The sequence below is a fragment of the Pavona decussata genome, unplaced genomic scaffold (assembly GCF_977016875.1).
Source record: "Pavona decussata unplaced genomic scaffold, jaPavDecu1.1 SCAFFOLD_161, whole genome shotgun sequence".
Lineage (NCBI taxonomy): Eukaryota > Metazoa > Cnidaria > Anthozoa > Scleractinia > Agariciidae > Pavona > Pavona decussata.
The window spans coordinates 3,099,336-3,118,705 of record NW_028145572.1 but is presented as its reverse complement, the minus strand read 5'-3'; the positions used below and the strand labels follow the sequence as shown (position 1 = coordinate 3,118,705).

At 36.7% G+C, this 19,370-nt stretch overlaps 2 protein-coding genes across 8 annotated transcripts in view; one reads left to right on the top strand and one right to left on the bottom strand.

Annotated features, from left to right (window-relative positions):
• Positions 1-7,478, bottom strand: part of LOC146464816 (uncharacterized) — a 34,428-nt gene extending 26,950 nt beyond the window's left edge. For 3 of the 6 annotated variants that reach the window (XM_085129502.1, XM_085129501.1, XM_085129506.1), the window contains exons 1-6: positions 7,259-7,478; positions 6,956-7,138; positions 5,671-5,884; positions 3,699-4,052; positions 651-1,917; positions 531-565 (exon numbers count right to left, since the gene is read on the bottom strand). In XM_085129502.1, the coding sequence (XP_084985628.1) occupies positions 531-565; positions 651-1,917; positions 3,699-4,052; positions 5,671-5,884; positions 6,956-7,138; positions 7,259-7,457 (2,252 nt within the window). In that variant the 5' untranslated portion in view covers positions 7,458-7,478. The remainder of the gene's footprint in view (positions 1-530; positions 566-650; positions 1,918-3,698; positions 4,053-5,670; positions 5,885-6,955; positions 7,139-7,258) is intronic. The other 3 variants (XM_085129500.1, XM_085129503.1, XM_085129504.1) reach the window with 2 other exon arrangements.
• A 68-nt stretch (positions 7,479-7,546) lies between these two features.
• LOC146464815 (bridging integrator 3-like) lies at positions 7,547-18,511 on the top strand. 2 transcript variants are annotated; one of them, XM_085129508.1, is made up of 12 exons: positions 7,547-7,663; positions 7,879-7,918; positions 12,814-12,854; positions 13,347-13,408; positions 13,754-13,833; positions 13,938-13,991; positions 14,847-14,887; positions 15,400-15,460; positions 15,879-15,959; positions 16,460-16,522; positions 17,144-17,215; positions 17,591-18,511. In XM_085129508.1, the coding sequence occupies exons 1-12, from the start codon at positions 7,656-7,658 to the stop codon at positions 17,741-17,743; spliced, it is 756 nt and encodes a 251-aa protein (XP_084985634.1). In that variant the 5' UTR covers positions 7,547-7,655; the 3' UTR covers positions 17,744-18,511. The 2 variants fall into 2 exon arrangements, with proteins under 2 accessions (XP_084985634.1, XP_084985635.1); XM_085129509.1 differs by lacking the exons at positions 7,547-7,663; positions 7,879-7,918 and adding an exon at positions 11,418-11,489.
• Positions 18,512-19,370: the final 859 nt, after the last annotated feature.

Genomic DNA, 19,370 nt, shown 5'->3' with positions numbered 1-19,370 from the left:
AAACTGCAAGAGGATACCGCTGGCCATGCAACTGCCCGCAAACCTGACCCAGGCCCACACAGTAATGTAACAACAAACGCCCAAACGCTTATGTGCCACCAGTGCCCAAACTGTACGCCAATAAACGCTAACACCACACCACCAGGGAGCAACTTGCTCCAAGTCCTTAACTAAGTTAAATTACATTTAACCCTATTAAAACTACGTGTAACTAACTGCCAGATAGAATGGCTTGAAACCAGGACTTCCAGTACTTCATCTAGTTTGAATGTGCAGTAGTTGCCAAAACCATTATCTTACTGTTCATTGGCCTGAGTCATGGGCAGTCTAACTATTGTCAGTGTAAAATAAAAACTACCCTGAAAAACTTCTTGCAACCTTATCACATACATGCAAGTATACAGTAGGCAAGAAACAGAAAAGAATCTTAATATTTCAGTTCTTATTACCAGACCACTGTCAAACATTACTGAACAAACAAAATGACCAACAAATGTTACCACTAATAAGTTCAGCAATTGGCCACAAACCTGCCATGTAATGACTGTTGTGATCTTTGGTACTGCTAAACAATTGGAGGAAAACAAGAGTTAGTCCACAGTATGAATTCACCATAAAAAAAAACTTTTAAGTTTATTTTTCTGATGTACCTCTTCTAATTCATCTCTTTGCAAATGCCAGTATTGGCAATGGCTCATCATACATTCTCCTGTTTGCAGCTGGGAAGCACATAATGGCCTGGGGAATGCTTTCCACTCTCTCGCCTGGTTTGGCTGAGGCAGTCCTTCAGGGCTTGTTCCAACCACAACCTTGCCTCCATGTGTCTTTCCTTCACTATGGAAAGGACTTTTTCTTTTGCTTACTGACGCCTGCATGTTAAAGTCACTGTTTGTGATGGGCGAATGTGGGATTGGTCTGCTATTCACATCACTTTGAGAGCCAGCCCTTTCTAATCCTATACATCTGCCCTTAGGTGACAAGGTTGCAGGTTGATCTGCTTCATTTGTTTCAACTGGAAAGACTACATCCCCAGCACTTGCTTGGTGAAACTGATCCCCATTGGGATCTTCTAATGTTTTCTGTAACCACTTTGGAACACTCTTGCTCCTCCCTTGTTGGGAAGGTATTGGAGCCGGTGCTGGTGCTGGAGCTGGTGCAGGTGTGGCAGCAGGTGCTCTGAATATTGAAAAATCCATCAGTGGTCTTATATTTTTACCACTTTTTGGGCTGCTTTGCTGTCTTTTCGCTGGTTGCTGACCACCAATACCAAGCTTGCTCAGAGTTTCCTGAGGCTCATACGTTGCAGAAGGTTGTCTTAAGCTTTCCTGAAACTTAGTTACTATCTCACCAGGAACTGGGGGTGGATTAGTCAACATCTCCACTGTTGCTTTGATATTATTCTGAATTTTTGCCATATTCAACATCCTAGCTGCTTGTAGGGTCATCAAATCCACCCCATGTGTTCCAGGGAGTGACAGGAGACCATCACCAGCAGGAAAATGAGGTACCAAACCCATACCATTTGGGGCAACATTAGATCCACTTCCTTTCCTTTGGCCTTGCCTTGAACTATGACCGCCTCTTCTGGAAATGTCGCTTCCATATTGTGCTCCACCATTCCTCCTTCCCCTGGTACGTTTGGCATTTCTTCTTCCAGGTCTTTCATCCCGATCTTTCCTTGCTTCCCTACGAGAAGAATTTCTCGGATCTCTTTCCCTGTTATCTGATCTCCGTCGAACATTGTCACTTTTTTCATTGACCTTTGCCTTGTCCTTCTCCTGACTTGTAGCTTCTTTGCTTTCAAGACACGTTTCCTCACCAATTTTTGTCAGTGGACTATCAGGGGGCTGTTTTGGCTGGTCACTCAGTTTTGCTCTCAAATCCCTTGGTTCACTTGTTGATCGCCTACCCAGTGATCTACAAGAAATTGCAGTATCATCTGTTAGTTAGTTACTTGAAGAGAAAAAGCGTATCAACAAACTACAAAAAAAAAAGCAATTAAATGTCATAATTACATAATACACTATGCATTACAAATTGGAGAATTCACCTTGATTTTTTAACTTTCACTTTTAAATTATACTGTAAGAATAAACTGCAGAAAAAAACCTTGCCATTTACATTATATGTAATGTGTAGTTTGTGTGTTGTTCTTTAGAGGGTTAGATTAGCACAAATAGTCTGCAAAATTCCCAAATCAAAATACATGTAAACAACAGCTTCACAGTTTCAAAAGGGCTTTGTGGCTCACTTCAAAACATAAATGAGTAGTTTGTAGGGGCAAAAATGTTTCAGTATGCACTGATATTAATAAGAATTTTTTTCAATGATGAAAAGCAAGTATTATCAATGTTTAAAGCCAAGTTACTGTGACAACATTGTGTAATGTTAATGTAAAGGTTTATTTTGGTTTTGAGGTATGCAAATTCATGTGCATGTAAAACAATCAGTGTACAATGTGACTGTCAGGGAAAATGTCATAGGGAGGACTGTTCCTTTGAGAAGCCTGTCCTAGCAAACTATTGGCCGCTGACGATGCAGGCCACTCATAATGCTCAGATGCCTTTCATAGTTTAACAGATTAAGCACCAGCCGTTTCCAGAGGTTTTCCAAAATTCTGCAAAATTGGCAAAGTGGTTATTTCCTACCCCATGTGCAGTAAAAATACAGAACTTACAGGGCAAAAAAAACAACACCCCTTTGATCGAAAATAGTTTAAATTACTAATTATGGAATAAAATAAACTAGTTGCCAATCAAAAATTTTCCAAAAAACAAACTTTTAAGTAAAAATTTCAGAAATTTCGATGAAATTTGATCCTTGTGTCACATGGGTGAAATTTGATCCGTCGAGGGCATGTGTTTGTTTACGCAAGATTATGCAGTTGTCACGTTTCGTCAAAGAAAATAGAAAGAAAAACACACAAACAGCTTTCCTAAATGAAAAATGTATTCAGAAAAGTCTTTGTTTACGCCTAAGAAAGAAATGCGTATAATTCTTAATGCGAGACAAGAGACGCGCAAGCAATTTGAAGGAACTACAAGTCCATTTTGAAACGAATTTATTGACCCGTTCAGGGCACGTTTTTCAAAAATTTTGCAAAAACTGATCAGAATACAAAGAATCGAGCAATTAGAATAGTATTTCAGTAGAAAAATTCACAATCAAACCTGAAATTTTTTGGCTGTTGAATTCCCAGAAGTACTCAAAAATTTTGCAGAAAGTCCTTGGCCTGAATAATTATTTGAGATGTCCGCTCGCTCGTTGCCTGGATAAAACAACAATTTGTACTTGAAGCACAATTTCTTCCCCGTTATTTCTCAGATTTCCGCTATCAAAACTGTTGATTATTCCTTAGTATTTCTTCTTTCAATTTACCATTTCAAAAATGTGTTTTCCTTCGGAAAAGGCGAAAATTGGCGACTAAAAAATTAGCCGCGTGGCCCACGAGCCAACAAAAACTGAAATTTAACACGACTTTGTGTAGACAAAAAGCTTTTTTGTCTAGGTCTCCATAAGACCTATAAAAATATGCGCAGTAAGTGGATTCTGATTGGTCAGTCCTTTCTGAAGACAATAAGAACAATAGGGGACAAAAAAGTCCCTTCTAGGGGAGGCAGGACCCAAACACGATCATGTGTGAAATCACAGCCGGTTTTGGCCGGCACAGTGCGTAATGGGTTAACAACTGCACTAACCTTGGACGCAATCGGTCAGTATTTCCCGTAGGCTCATCTTCTTCATCAAAAAGTGAGTAGTCATCAGGATGCAGAGAAATTTCATCATCCTCCGGCTCATCACTAAACGAATTATCTGTATAACCAGATAGCCCATCGTCATTAATGCTCAAAACATTGCTGTCTTGGCAATTATGAGACCTCATGCTTTCGGAGTCATTCTGCACTTCAATTTCTTCATGATCTCGCAGCAGGGAATCTTCATCAACTTCATCTTCAATGTCACTGTCGTCATCATCGACATCAGAATAATCAAAGTCCTGTTCTGGCAATTGGCTATCCAAATCCATGGACACCTCAGGTGGCTCTGATGAACTGAAGAGGCACACATACGAAATGTAAATTTTACCAATTGTGTGAAATAATGATGATGTCGATGATGATGATAATAATAATACTAATACTAATAATAATAATAATAATAATAATAATAATAATAATAATAATAATAAATTTATTTAAACATGTGGTTGTCTATTTCAAGAGCCAATCAAAGGCTCCTGTGAGCCAACTCGTGAATGCAGATGACACATAGTAATTGAAATTTAGACGGCTGCGGAAACTTCCTTGAAAGCTAAAAGAAATTATATCTTTGCCCGATTATGTAACGAAAAATAACTATTCTTGTACTATAAAAATGATTGTCAAACTGTTCTCTACAGATTTAATAAGATTATTTTGATGCGCCGATTAAAAAAAAATCATGTGACTTTTTTTTTTTTTTCAAAGTTCATAGAAGCACGCCATGTGCAGCTACGTCATGCAAATTCGTGTCCCCGATAGTCCGGGGCTACTGGATTTTGCGATCGGGCTAGTGGATTCTGACCATCACTTGCCCGGCAAGTGAAGTTTTTTTGGGAATTAAAATTACAAAATTACTGTAGGGCAAGCCGATCTCACAAAGGGAAATATGTTCAACAAAGTATCGCATTACATTTCATGCCCGACATAAATGCGTGAAATTTTTCCTTTGGAGTTCAGTCCACGCAATCGTCAAGTAAAAATAATGAAGTATGACAAGCTCTTGCTAAATAAGAATTATTTATCGACCGCGTCCTTTTGCTTTCCCATAAATTACCAGTTGTAAATTTCGAAAATGAAACATTTTTTCTCTTTGAAACCTCTATGAAAGCTGACAAGATCTTAAAGTGTTCATTTGCATAATTTTGTTTACGACGTCAATGATGCGTGACATGGCACGTTCCACTTTCGCGTGAACACTGACAAATTAAATTATTTTTAATTAAATTATTTCTAAATTAAATTATTTTTAATTCTTAAAAGAAACTGCACTTTGTAGAAAAAAACGAAAAAACCTATAACTTTGCTCAGATTCAACGAAAACTCTCAATTCTTACACTAAAATGATTGTCAAATTATACTCTACAGAATGAATGAGAGAATTTTGACGCGTCGTGAAAAAAAATTTTCACGTTTTTTTTTCACTAATTGAGTTTACGACCCCGGACTTTCTGAAAAACTAAAAAAAACTTGTAACTTTGCTCAGATTGAACGAAAAATCTCCATTCTTGCACTGAATGATCGTCAAATTATTCTCTACATATTGAATAAGAATTTCCTGATGCGCCGTGAACAATAAATGTTCGCGTGTTTTTTTCCACTAATTGAATTTAAAACTCATTCACTGCGCACGCCCGAAAGTTAACGACAAAACCGACCGCCTGACCAAGTCAAAAGTCACCTATCGCTATAACTCGTTCATTGCGCTACGCGCATTCACGAGTTAAAAAGGAGGCTACAGAAAGAATTGCCACAATTATCATACCATCTTAAAGGCTTGTTATGTGAATGTATCATTTTGCCAACATTCTCAAAGTGCCAACATACAAGGTGCATGTTTTGCCTGATAAAGAGAACACTATTAGTTTTTGATAATCCAGCAAAAATCTGCTAAATACATACTCAGACATACCTTGAAATCAATACAGTCTGTTGTGGTTTGACATGAAAGATCTTGCGGTTGGAAGATCTGTCTAATGGTTTGAGAGGAATTGTGAAGGTTTTAAGTGGCAACTTTGCTTTTGCAAGGCTAACATTTGTCACAGGCGTTGGCTTTGCATGTGTTGCTACAACAGAACCATGAAGACTGCCTTGTCCACTGTCCTTCAATGGTTTACTGGAATGATCTGGCAAAATACACCACATCAAAAATAAATATTTTCAATATTGTTGCCATGGGTTAGGAAACAGTGGCTTTGACAAATAAATATACCATAACAATAACCATTTCATCATTTTACAATGTTTTTCCAGGAAGGCAAAACAGAGTTTAAAACTCTGCATACCACCTACATCTACCTATCCACACAATTCTCATACGTACACCAGTGTCATATCATAAACCCTCTCCCACAAAAATGCATTTGAGACAGAAAAGATATGGTGGAATTCTTGCCCTGGACTGGCCTTCAATATGATATTTTTCAGACATGCTCCGATGCTTGCATCTTAGTGCCACACATTTCCCATGGATGTTACATTTCGAATTTATGAGGGGTGCAGTTTATCTGCTCGTTTCTACAGCAGTGAATACTGGGTTGTGAAGCCACACAAGTTCACCTAAGTAAACCACAGCTCAGGTAACTCAAAATCCATCCCCTACACAAAAGAAATTAGTGCCAACACGATTCCTCCTCATAATCAGCCCACTTTTTCCCAAACCCCTTCAGAAACAAACAATTACATTGTATGGTAATGCCGTCATAAACTGCTGTTGAAGTCGATCTACTGGAAGGAGCTTGGATATAAAATCGAATGAGCCTGAACCAGTACAAGGCTAATCACTATGGAAAAGGCAATTTACGACTTTGCGAACGATTTATATTTCCACAAAGAAATTATAACAATGTCAATTTCACTCAAGCCGCAGAGAGTATAAACAAACAACCACTGTGTGGTTTTGCACGTGCAGCAATAAATTAAGAAATTCTTCCATTTTCCACCAATTACATAAAATGCTCTTTTGCTAACAATTCTCTAGCTTGAACTTGCAATTTCATCTGTATGTACTACGTTCACTTATTGTGGGCAGGCATTAAAACGGTTGAAAACAAGAAAGTTAACCTATTCCTGCAGCTGGGCTGCGACTGCACACAACAAAATCAACCGGCATATATATAAAGCTCATAATAAAGGCCAATATTTTAAAAAAAACGTTCAAGATCAAAATAATTAAACATGTCTTATAATTGTCTTACCTATATTGCTTAGATCCTTGCCAGCACCCTCTGGAGTGGTGCCATTCAGAATCTGGGACGCAGGAGCTGGAGTAGTAGCCGAAGATGTTGTGGAGGTTGTGGCCGACTCCTTCTGGCGCTGCTCTTTCTCACGTTTGATTTCATCCAGCGACTTAACAGTTACTTTCTTCAAATCATTGGATTCTAGGATAAAAAATACAATCGGTAAGCTAGAGTCACCTTGAAAAGTCCAGTTTTTGAACACCACCAAGAAGGGAGAGAGTTCACAGAGCTAGAGCTAGAGCTGGAAAATCATCCGGTTACCAGTTTTATTTTGGCTGAGTACGATCTTTCGCCGTTGAGTTGAATTCACTGGCGGCTTGAGACGAGATTCTCCACTTTCTACGTTAGGTACAGTTACCAATAAGTCGCGTCGACCACCATGTGCACCCCTTTTCCCACCACGGCCACGCGATGAACGCTCGACCTTCATCTTCAACATGGAGTCATCTTCAGCTCCCATGTGACATCTTCCCAAAGGCGCGAACCGACAACTTCCTAATATGGATATACAGACGATAACTCGCTATTCGTATAAGCATCGGAGATTTGCGAAGACTTACGATTTGTCACGAAACACGATTGCTATTTCTCCGATGGAGAAAACAAACGGAAATTTTATTTTGTAGGGTTTCCCATACAAATTACTGCACTTTCAACAATGAGTTGGTAAGCACAGCATAGGTGTAGTAGTTTAAAATATGTTATGGAAATTCATAACAAGCTGGCTTAAGTTAAAACTTTGTTTAAATTACTTTCAAACTGCGGGAAGTCATAATTTCAGCCATGTTTGTTGTAATGCAGTGCCATGTTTGATTGTAATGCAGATGTCGTTTTGTAAAAATAAGTTGTCATACTGTCTGTAATTTTGCTTTAAACAATAGGAACCCTTTCAAGAAAGCAAAGCCCTCTCTGAAGCAAACAGTGAGTAGAAATCCGCCTGCGGTGTTACATTAACAATATGATTTGAATTCTGCCCCTCTTAGCCTTACATTTTAATTGGAGCTTGAATCAAAACTTCAGCTAGCGTAAGCTTTACTTCTTTTAGTTTACTTGAGTCGTATGCATGGGCTATCTTAGCAGAAAGAAAAACTTATATATGTAGGATCAGGGTATCGGGCATCGTCAGTTTACACAATATATATAAATGGATTTAGCAAGCTAAGTCTGAAATTCACAGCTGTTAAAATAAGGCTTACATAATTTTAATATTTAAAATATGTCTGAAATTGACTTGTTATAAAATCCAAATTGTCAATGATGGAAGATCCATTCATGGAAATTTGTGTCAAATATAATTTTTGCCTTTGTCCTGACCATTTGTATTAGAAATTATACAAAGGAACATAAAATTTTTTTTTCTAACACAAGTTTAGCTATTAGATTCTAAAAGATGAAGATAATGTGCTAGATGTTGCTCACACTGGTGCATGATCATAACACATACACCCCGTGCTACTCTCTCCTTCTCAACATTTTCTTTCTTATTCTAGTCCTGGGTTAGAGTGGGTGGGGGGAGGGGGGGGAGTGGTAATCCCTCATAATTATTTCACCCTATAAACCTTATTCCAAAATGGTTTCCATTTTAATATTCTTTTGTTTGCATTCAAATTAGCCCTTCTTTCTTGCCTCGTTCAAGGTAAAATATTCTTTTGAGTTTTTAGCTAGAGAACTAGGCAGGAAAGGGTACTTTAAGTAGCACCAAATAATATTACTAATAGTAGCCATTTTGGATTAAAGTCTACAGGAGGTCATAAGTTTTGGACTCCTGATTTAGAATGTGGTACACACATATAGTACCTGAGGTGTTTCTTTGAAATTATGAGGTTTAATACTGTACACATGGGAAGCTGCAAAATATCAGTAGTGATTTAACTTAGCTTGTTTGAAGTTTGAAGTTTATTTGCCTTTCTTTCCAATATATTTACAATAATTATTTATTGAGTGGTTAATGTATGGCGAGGTGACCTCTAGAAACCACCAGGCTTATAGTTGAGGCCACCTCGTACTTAAACAAGATGCCTGCTATACTGGCATTACGCGTGATGCTGGGGCTGCTTCATTTATTCCAACTGTATGCTTCGCCGATTGATAAAACTATCCTTGCTAATGGAATAGTTTGAGTCACGACGATCGCGTTACGTTGTTTCCCTTGTGTTACGCGACTCAGACTTTTGCCGGAAATTTGTGAAATTCCATCACAATAACGTAAGCTCCTCAATGACCTCTTTTCAGTCTTGCGTCATGGTCTAAGACTTTCAAACAAAGCACGATTCCTTCGCCAGGAACTCACCAATTTCCACCGTTTTAAATGTTGAGTGCTTCTTAGAAGTTATTTCTTTCAAAATGGCGAAATTTTCCGTTTGAAAATGGGACACTTGAGTCCACAACATGTTAACAATACTGCGCCAAATTTAATCCATTTTTAATAAATAGATCAAATGATGCGTTGACATCACACAGGTAGGGGTGAGTGGGTCCCCTCCCTCGCGATGTAAGCGACAAGAATGGATTTTGATTGGCCTGCTGTTGTTGAAGACAATTAGAACAATACACCCCGAGTATGCGAGGGGTGAGTTTAATGAATAAATTAATGTACAGATTTTTGGCTACGAGGAAGAAAAAAAAAAAAAGAAATCGCCCCGTTTTTAGACACGGCATGTCCCTTCGGGGCATCCCGCGTAAAAATATATGCTTATATAGTTTGTGCAACAAGTGTGCAGCTTTGCCAATTTGGTGTGATTATTTTATTAAAAACTCTAGCAGTTTATAATTAAAGTTGGGAAAACTTGTCAGAGAAGTGATTGTAACAGGAAGGGAATTCCAGATCTTTGGGCCTTGGTAAAGAATATATTTAGTTGTAGTTTATAGAGAATAGTTTATAGTTTATAGAGAATTTGAAATATGTTTCTTAAATCATTATATTTGCAAGCTATCTGCTGCACCCAGCATGTTATATATGGTATATTCTACCTCATGTAGAAGGGAGTATAACAAAATGGTACATTTCCAGAACTGGGTATGGAAGGGTTTTTCAATTAGAAAGCCCTTCTAAAATGGGGTCCAAATATTTTATACATGTAAGTTCAAGTACCCCCTTCTGGGTTTTGGTTAGATAATACATTAACTAAAAAAGGAGACTGGTATGTACTTTGATCAGATAATATACTGTGTGTTTGTATTTGTTAATCATTTTCTATGTTGCCCATAATCCCCTCCCCCTCCAGTAAAAAAAAATTCCCATCAGAATCTCACTACTGAAAAAAAAAACTTCAAAGATAATTGAAAATTACATTCTGGTCAAAATTTCTATTCGGAAGAATAGCAATGATTGGCAATGTTCAAATCCCACCCTATTTAGCACTGGGTATAATAAGGGGTTTCTATGACAACAATGACTAGCTATGGCTCAACTCTAAGTTATGATGGATAACACTTAAAGAATTTTGCGGGTTTTGCTGTCAAACATATCAATCCCTTCAGATGTTTTTGAGGTTTTGAGTTAATTATAAGTAAATAAAGATACTGACCAAATCTAAGAGTAAAAATGTTAGGGTCAGAAGATCATAGTTTTAAGTGGACTGATGTTACCAGTTTCATTTTATTTGGTTTTTCACTTTAAGATAATTCTCTAAGTTGATAATTTGCATATTAATTAAGTCTCAGCAGTTGACTGTTTCAGCAAATTTTGCGCATATTATAATGTTGTACTTTCCTGCAATAATATTCTACTGTGAAGAATTTAAGTAGAGATGCAGACTGTTTGTTTTCAGTAGTTTATTGCTATTGTAAGTTTTCCAATTGAAAATATTTATCATTTTGAAAAACAGTGCTGTGATTATTATTTTGTTTTCAAAATATGTGCAAGTATTTTCACTATCCTTGATAATGTTTAATTTGCATTTCTTAAGTTGATAAAACTATTCCTCACTTTTTCAAAGTTGATATGGGTTTATGCTTGCAAAAAGCTAGGTTTTACCCATTTTAGATATTAATTTAATTGTGGTTTAAGGTTACATGAAGTTTTCTGTGTTTTATGAGACTATTTTAGTGGTAGGGTAAAGAAATTAAAGTAAGTTGTATGGTTAAAATATCTTCTCCTCAAGACATCTGTTTATGAAAACATCAACCCTGTTAATTATTGATTGGGGCCTAACTAGCTAAGAGCTTTAATTTTCAAGTTCACTAAAAGTTTTCAATTTAACTCAGCCATAATTTTATTCTTGTGTTTGAGCATAGCTACACGCAAAAGCAATTTTAAAGAGTGCTCCACACTGAACTTCACTTCTTATATCATGATTGCAAAATCCTTGATTTGAATTCACATTGTGTGATAAATTTCAGTCACTAGGTCTGAGATTGTATATCAATGTAAAGTGTTAGGCAAGTTTCAAACTTGATTTAGTTTTGGAAAATACTGTTTCCATCAGCAAGTATCATGTTTGGCTGTCTTGGAAAGAGATCAAAAGTAAGAAGAAAATACAATACTCTCTGGGTAAGATTCAGGATTCTCTCATTTTAAGCTGTTGTTGTTATTATTTTTAGATACATTGTATATAAGAGTATACTGTATTTTAGCTTGTGTAGCTTCAAGAGGCAGTGTCACCAATTTTTTGTGTTACAATAATTCAACTTACTTGAAATATAGCAAAAAAACATATTTGAATCGGTGGAATCTTCAAAATAATAGTTCAGTTTTATTAACAATAACCCTAATAATGCACAGAAACTAGTATTAAATAATTATTATCTTTGGCTGGGGACGGCTAGGATGGAAATGGATTGCAACTTGAAAAAATTACAATTTTTTTCAAGTTCCTCCTGTGTATTGTAGAGAAGTTATCAAAAACTGCTTATAGTTTGTTCTTCCCTACTAGATAAATCCCTTGATATTTCCTTCCCAGTGCTCTAACAGCAATTTTATGTTAGAAAAAGGTTCTTTGTCAAATATTTGAGCCATTGTGACGAAAATATAGTAAAATCGCCGTGACAGTGCCCCTCTAAAAGATTGTCTTCTCTTGTACATAGTATGATATCAAGTGAACGAGGCCTTAAGTTATAATAATACCCAAAAAATAATTTTAAGTTCTGATCTCCCCCTTTTAGTTTAATTAACAATGAAACATCTCAAGATTTGAGTTAGGGAGATAGGGACATGTGGAATCATTGCTTTGCTTCAAAATTTAGCTTGTTTGTTGTGTGACTTACTTGTTTTAAATGCCACAGTGTTTCTTCACACTAAACTCTAAACCTTTTTATTTCCAGAGTAAAACTGGGGCTCAGTTTATGTGGTTCTAACGTACCTTAACAAACCTGTAAATCAATTCCTAGATATTTAAATGATTAAAGTCACCCATCATTCAATTGAAAGATTGTGAGGAGAACTCTCCACTGCCATTGAATCATTTTTCAACGTTTATAAAACTATTATAATTCTAAAAAATGTCCTTGTTTGGATGTTGGGTCCCGATGAAACATTAACTTTATTTCTTTATTTAACCGTAGGTATTCCAGTCCAGCAACTTAAGGAGCTGTTTATTTGTGTTTTGCATTGTATATTGTTGAAGAAAATTAATCCTAACTTACTCCCCACCCTTGTTTGATTTGAGCACCTGGCCCCGATCTCTCTGGAAATTGAAGTTGAGCTTCATACTTTCTTGTAAACATTTTGGCTTGGAGTCCCCCTGCCCTTCCCTCTCATTGACCTTCCGTGGGGTTAGGCAAAGATATTTTTTGAAAGTGTTCATTCAAACCTTTTTCCTTTTTGTGAAGTTCTTTAATAAATAATTAATAAATAAATTTGATTATGTATCTTTCAGGGAGATAGAGAATTTGAGAGGGAAGTGGCAAGATTTAACCAGTAAGTCCAAAGGCTCTATTAATAACTTTTATAACCATGCAACAAATACATGAATTATAACAATAATGGTGGCTGCATGCTGATTTTAAGAGTTGCAATCATTTTCTGATCAGTGGATATAGATGTCACCAACAACTGGCCTTTTCAGGCTTTCATCAAAGAGTTGGTGAGTGGTAGATTTGAGACTCATACAAGATAGTAAGACTGTTGGCCTTTCACTCACAAAGTACCAAATGTTTGTGAGTCAACTTGTGACATCATATTATTAATAGCACTCACGTAAAACCATAGGTTGGACAATTATATTATATTAATGTGCATGCCATTTGTTATCGAAAAATGTTGAAACCATAGACCGGGCTGCAAAATTTATCAGAACATAAAACTTTTGTTCAGTTTACCTTGGTGGGGAAAGGGAGGTTGTGCATCAGCCCTGGTTGTGCTGGATTCAAATTCACTAATATAACTTTCATTATTTGGAAAATTTATTAGGCTGGAAGGAGCAACCAAGAAGATTTACAAAGACACCAAAAAATATGGAGATGCTCTGTCAGGTGAGGAATTGAACTATGACTTTTGAAAACTCATGCATTTGATGAACATTTTACTTACTTTCCAAGCTGCGATCAACTATGATGCCAGTTATCAGCCAGGGATATTCTACATGCAAACCTTAACAACTATCTACTATAGGTCACCGTACTATATAGGGAATGGGCTACTTAAAGTTAATGACACTTGCCTAGATGTACTTGCAAAAATGATAAAAATTAAGAAGAATTGTACTTTGTGGGATGTTATGATTTAAATTCTTGCTAGATGTTAAATTTCCTAGAACATCTAGATGTAACGATTCCTAACAATTCTCAGAAATTAAAAAACTCATCTCATTTACTTAGCCCTGTCAAAAGCTGAGCTTCGGATTTATCAGGATCTTGCAGCAAGTCCAGTTTCACAGGATGACTTGTTCAGGGAGCCTGTAAGTAAGAATTCAAAGTAATTATTAAGAATTGAGCCCTGCTTAAAGTGCTACATGTATGTCTAGGTGCATCAACCTTTTTGTTTGTCATATTGCCCTGGCAGCTTCAAGAATGTGCAGCTTGTGTTGAGAGGCTAGATGAATTAAGACAAGACTTGGTGAGTGTACTGTAAACATGTCAGCTTACTTTTTTAATTATAAGATTCGTTATTGTGAACTTAACCCAAACTAACATCTACCCCAAATTAACACCAAACCCCGTAATGCAGTAAATCCTGGACCCTCCATCTTCCAAGATGGTGAGGGAGAGAGAAGCTATTGCGGTCTTCAATGGAACTTCCTGAGAAGGAGTGATCTCTCTGAGTTCAATTGTAAAAAAATACTTTAATTCATAAATGGCAGCTCATTTATTATTCTTTTTATACAATTGTGTGTTGATTAGCCCTACTAACCTCATTTTGGAGTAAAAATTCAATTTTGCACATGCTAACAAGGTTAGTAAGACAAATTTCCATGAAAATAAAAGAATAATTTATCAGCCGCCATTTATGAATAAGGTCTACGGGTGATGCCTGTTAGTAGAGAATGTACCTGTAAGTGTTTGCACATTTGTCAAGGTTCTGCCAAGATAGCTTGGTCAAATACATCACGCATTCCAGCGACCTAAAAGTAGCGGCTCTCCAAAAGTAATGACAGAGCATAAAAGGCTGCTAAATTTGATAACAACAATAATATAACAAATATGAACAAGCAACTGTTTCTTTTGCACCTTTGGTAGTTAAACTTTTTAACGTAAATAGTAAATCTAATTTGTCCCTACAGGTAATGACATAAAAGAAAAGATTGCTAAATTTAAAGATAAAATGCCCTGGTGTTTAAAGGAAGATTCTTCTACTTAGTACCATAACAAATATTAGCGGAACAGTCAGGAGAAGATATATTTTGATATAATTGTTGCGTTTGGGTTAAAATGCCAATTTTATTCTCAAATACTGTCATTCTTCATTTTACAGGCAATTAGAAACCAGAAGACTGTAACAGAACCCATGAAAAAGTAATGCGTGATGTACTGTGTTAACTGTATGTGATGTAGTCAGTAGATATGTTCTTTTTCCTGTGCCAATATATACACGGGCTGCTGGCAATTTTGTTTGTTTGCTCTGAAAAAGCAAGACACTGAAGTTACATTGTTTTATTTGTGTACAAAATGGAAGCCACTGGTATCAAGGACAGCTGTCCAGACGTGTACCCAATCAGCATTAAGGTTTGATGGTGACAGACTGTTGTGTGCAGCTCTGTTTATATGTAGCTTAGGGTTGATCAATGAAGAGACCCGGCCATTCTCCTAGTCATCTGGCACAAGCAGATTTTGCTGTCAACTTGTAAGGCACTTCACAAGTTTCAAATTTTGTACAGGCAAGCATCAGCTTGATAAAGTTTTCTAAAAAAAACTGATCCAAATGCAACTGAGTTTGCATCAATCCAACTACGTTTTAAGACCTTGTTGTTCATAGGATTGGTCCACATGCAATGAAGTAATTCAGCTGTTATGTTTTATATATCCAGGTTTAGTGGTGTGTTTCCTAGTGTGAATGCAGCAATAAAAAGAAGAGACCAAGCGCTTCAGGTACACAACTTAAACATTTTTTTTCTCTACTTCATGTGAAAATTTAAACAGTTTATAATTTATAATACGAAAGAAATGGAGAAGGGCAAGATATAGTTATACTACTTATATGCCCTTTTGAATTAGATTACATTTTTTCTCCTAAGATAAAAGAATGACGATAAAAGAGAGGAAACGAGGAAACACTAAAGTAGTATAGATGTTACAAATGTCCGTGTGGCAGTGATGAATACTGAGAAAAATGAAAGTGGTAAAGTGCTATTTAAAATAATTTTCTAGTTCGCTTTTTACGAATAGATGTGGGAATATCATTCCAGTAGAAGCATCCACTAATTGTTGGACAAACTTAAACAGTGGGTACTAATAGTCGAAGAAACTTTCATTGTTCTTTTTTGTTTCTTTAATTTCTTTTCTGAAGGATTACCAGAAATACCAAGCTAAAGTGTTAAAATTGCAAGAAAGGGAAAGAACTCCACAGAATCAAGCGAAATTGGATGCGGTAAGATAAATATTCTCAAGATTTTAGTTTGGACGAAGTACATTAAGATTTAGTTCTTTCTTTTGGGTGAGTGTGATGGAAAACAGAAAATTAGATATATCCTCACATGCCTTTCTTATTGATTTTGTTAAGCATGTACAAAGTGAAATTAAACTCAATCTAAAAACACAATTTTTCTAAGCTCAAATCCTAAAAGAGTTATTTCAAAGTCTGTTTGGACATCCTCGTGAAATGTTTCCCTTTTCGCTCACTAAAGCCATTTTTTCTTTTCTGCCTGCTTCTTTTTTTTTTTTTTTTTTTTGGCGTTTTCAAGTTTAATGTTCTTTGTATACATCTTAAAGTATTATTACTCTGACACGTCAATCACAAACATTTTTTCATCACGAATGATATTTACGTTGGGCCTGGTATCATAAATGGTAATAAATTAACGACGGTGGGGTGTGGTAAAAGAGCTTAGCTTGCAGAGCTTACATGCCGTTTTTACTTTGTCTATGTAGAATAATCAAGCACTGGCAGTTGCAAAACTGGATTACGAGAGACAGAATGCTGTCATGTTAGAGGTACGGTTACCCAACGGTTTTCAACAGGAATAATATTTAATCAGGGGCACCCAACGGATCGTTTCGGTAAATTATCTGTTCGGAAGGCCCTTAATCTCCTACAATTTTCTGAAGGGAATTTTCACCTCGAGCTTTCGTGATACGGGAACTATAAGGCCTAGCGTTTTCGGATTAATAAAAGTTTGGTTTCAGGTACTGAAGAAAGGTCAGCTAAAATTTTCGGAAAGGAAATAAGACCTAAGGTTTTCGAGAAATGGACAAAAATGGCCCAGTAATTTCGAAAAGACTCAAGTTCCCCTAGAATGACCGAACAGATAAAAATATTATAGCGCGGCCTGAAATGAACCTACAAAGCTTTAGAGGCACTCCAGAAGGAGCTAGAAGGCCTAAAATTGCGTCTCAAAGGATTTGAGAGAAACCTGTTGTTGGGTGCCCCTGATTTAATCGAGACAATGATGGGGCTTCTCTAGCTGTCATGTTTAATATTCGTTTGGTTGTGTGTGTCTTCTTTCTATCTGTTTAGTCAATCAGTTTTCGTTGGTCAAGATGAACCTTGAAAAGCAAAATTCATGTATGTGCACCAGTTTAATACTTAAAAATTGCATATCTTATCTATTTCAGGATTTGCCGCAGCTAATAGAGGGAAGAATAGACTATTTTGAGCCGTCATTTGAAGCCATGATCCGATCTGGGGTAAGCCGGCTCAAATTTATCACAAATCCTGGTGATTTCTACACGACTTAAAGCATTAGGCCTAGCACGATAGAGACATTAAAGAAACATTATTTATCAGCATCCGCGAGAGAAAATGTTTCCAAGGTGATACCGAAATTATTTGCAACCTTGGTTGCAAAAACGAAGTGTAAAAGTGTATGCAATTAAATTTCGTAGAAAATACTGTTAACTGTGAGAGAAAGTACAACTATAAGACATTTCTTTTAAAATCTGTTGTATTGGGCCGCTCAAAAATACCTGGTTTCGCCTTTCTAAGGAATTGGTGACCTTTAAAAAGGCAGCTAACAAACAGAAAATCTGGGCTCAATTTTATCTTGTGATTGTTTGTTGTAGGCAAGTTATTACAGTCAAGCGTCAGAAGTCCTTTCAGACCTCACAAACAAACTGGCCTGGAAAAAGGGAGAACTTTCAGAAGAAGATTGCCAACAACAACTTCAACAAAAACTGGCGGAAATAAAATCACTTTCAATTGTGGAGGATGGCTGACTTGTTATCAAGTAATAGGGAAGGACTTTCTTGCCATATTATGGACGAGTGTTCACGATGAACGGTGTTCAGGATGTCACTGGAGAAAACTATCATCCTGGTTCGATTCCTGACGAGTTTTCCGTTGTTGTTGACATTTCCCCCTTGTTTTGTTGGATTTCCGAACTTCCCGGCCAATACGTGATCAAACATCGCGCTGCCTTGTGAATATGTGCACATATTCGATAAGACATTTCTTGGTGTGGAAAGATCCAATGAAAAACCAAGCAGATGCAATTCATATCGGACTGGGAAGCTGTGATTGGTCGAACAACTGCGAAAGTCAGCCACACAACGATTTTAGACATGAATATCAATTATATACAATGAAAAATAATTGTTCGTGGGGTGTTAAACATCTCACGGGAAAAAATATCTCACAAAGCAATTTGATGAAGTGCATGCCAGCCAAGAAGAGTAGTGCCAGTTGTTGAGGAAAGACAGTAGCTATCCAGACGAGGTCTGTGATTGGAGAACGAAACAATAGGTCTTTGGTTGGGAACAAAGGATCCCCCGCAGAAAACAATGGGAGCTACAGTACTAGGGGACCTATGAAAATAGAGGTCTGGAAGAGGTGCTGTACTATCCGAGACGTTGTTGAACAGCAAGTTATGATTGACAAATGAAGAATAACCTAACAGCAAAGTTTAGTTGCCTTAAGTATAACTTAAGACATTTTTTGCATGTACAAAGCATGTAATTTTGGAATAAATTATACTATTTCTTGGATTTTTAGTTTTATTTGCAAAGGATAAGATTGAGATAATTCTTATCCTGAGTCGCTTTGATGAAACGATAAATGGACATTTTGAGTTTTTAGTGTGAACGAAGTTAAACTCTCGTTCACATTTGATGTAAAACTTGCCGTCGTTGTAGGCCGCCCCGTAAAATACAGAGAGGAAAATGAACTTTTTTCGTCTCCCAACCTTTTTAAAAGTATTTTCTCAGTCTCCTTCCGCTACCCCTTTCTATTTCCCGCATCTGCTAGGTATTTTTGTTTTAATTGTGCGCCCATTGCGGCCATTTCTCAGTGATTCAGAGAGATTTTTTTCTGGCATTCTGTATACCCTTTTGAGGTGCTTTTGTATGATTTTTTTTCTAGCTTGGCTGTTCGTTTGAGTAAATCTTGCAAGCTTCTTTTGTTTGCTAATAATCAGACCCCTTTTTTATCAGTTAGACAAGTTATGTTTCTGTAAGTCTTTTATTGTAAAACTGTTCGGGTTTTCTTTTAAACAATATCTATGCCGTAATAAATTTTGGAAATACATGAAAGGCCATCGCCGTCATTTACGAAACTTGTGTTGGTCGGCGATAAGACACCAGGAAAACAAAAATTCAGGCTTGAAACATATCAAGCCACCTGGGAGTTGGAGAGTTCCCAATAAACCCGACCCCTACAGGATGATTATGAGAGTAAATTTGTGAAATGGCATAGATTTGATCTGCGCACAAGGAGAGGTGAATACACGGAAACCCAACGCAGTTATTTATTCAACATTAGCAAATGTTGAATAAAAACCTGAATGAAAAAAAATCAGACTTGACTCAGGTCGTCACTTTGGTGATCAGTCTGCTACACGTATCATGA

What these genes read in the sequence shown, in the direction of transcription:
- LOC146464815 (XM_085129509.1), top strand. Translation starts at nt 11,433, where the DNA reads ATGTTTGGCTGTCTTGGAAAGAGATCAAAAGTAAGAAGAAAATACAAT. An exon ending in ATCAAGCGAAATTGGATGCG is followed by an intron (nt 15,960 to 16,459) that starts GTAAGATAAATA and finishes TTGTCTATGTAG; the next exon opens with AATAATCAAGCACTGGCAGT. An exon ending in AGAATGCTGTCATGTTAGAG is followed by an intron (nt 16,523 to 17,143) that starts GTACGGTTACCC and finishes TATCTATTTCAG; the next exon opens with GATTTGCCGCAGCTAATAGA.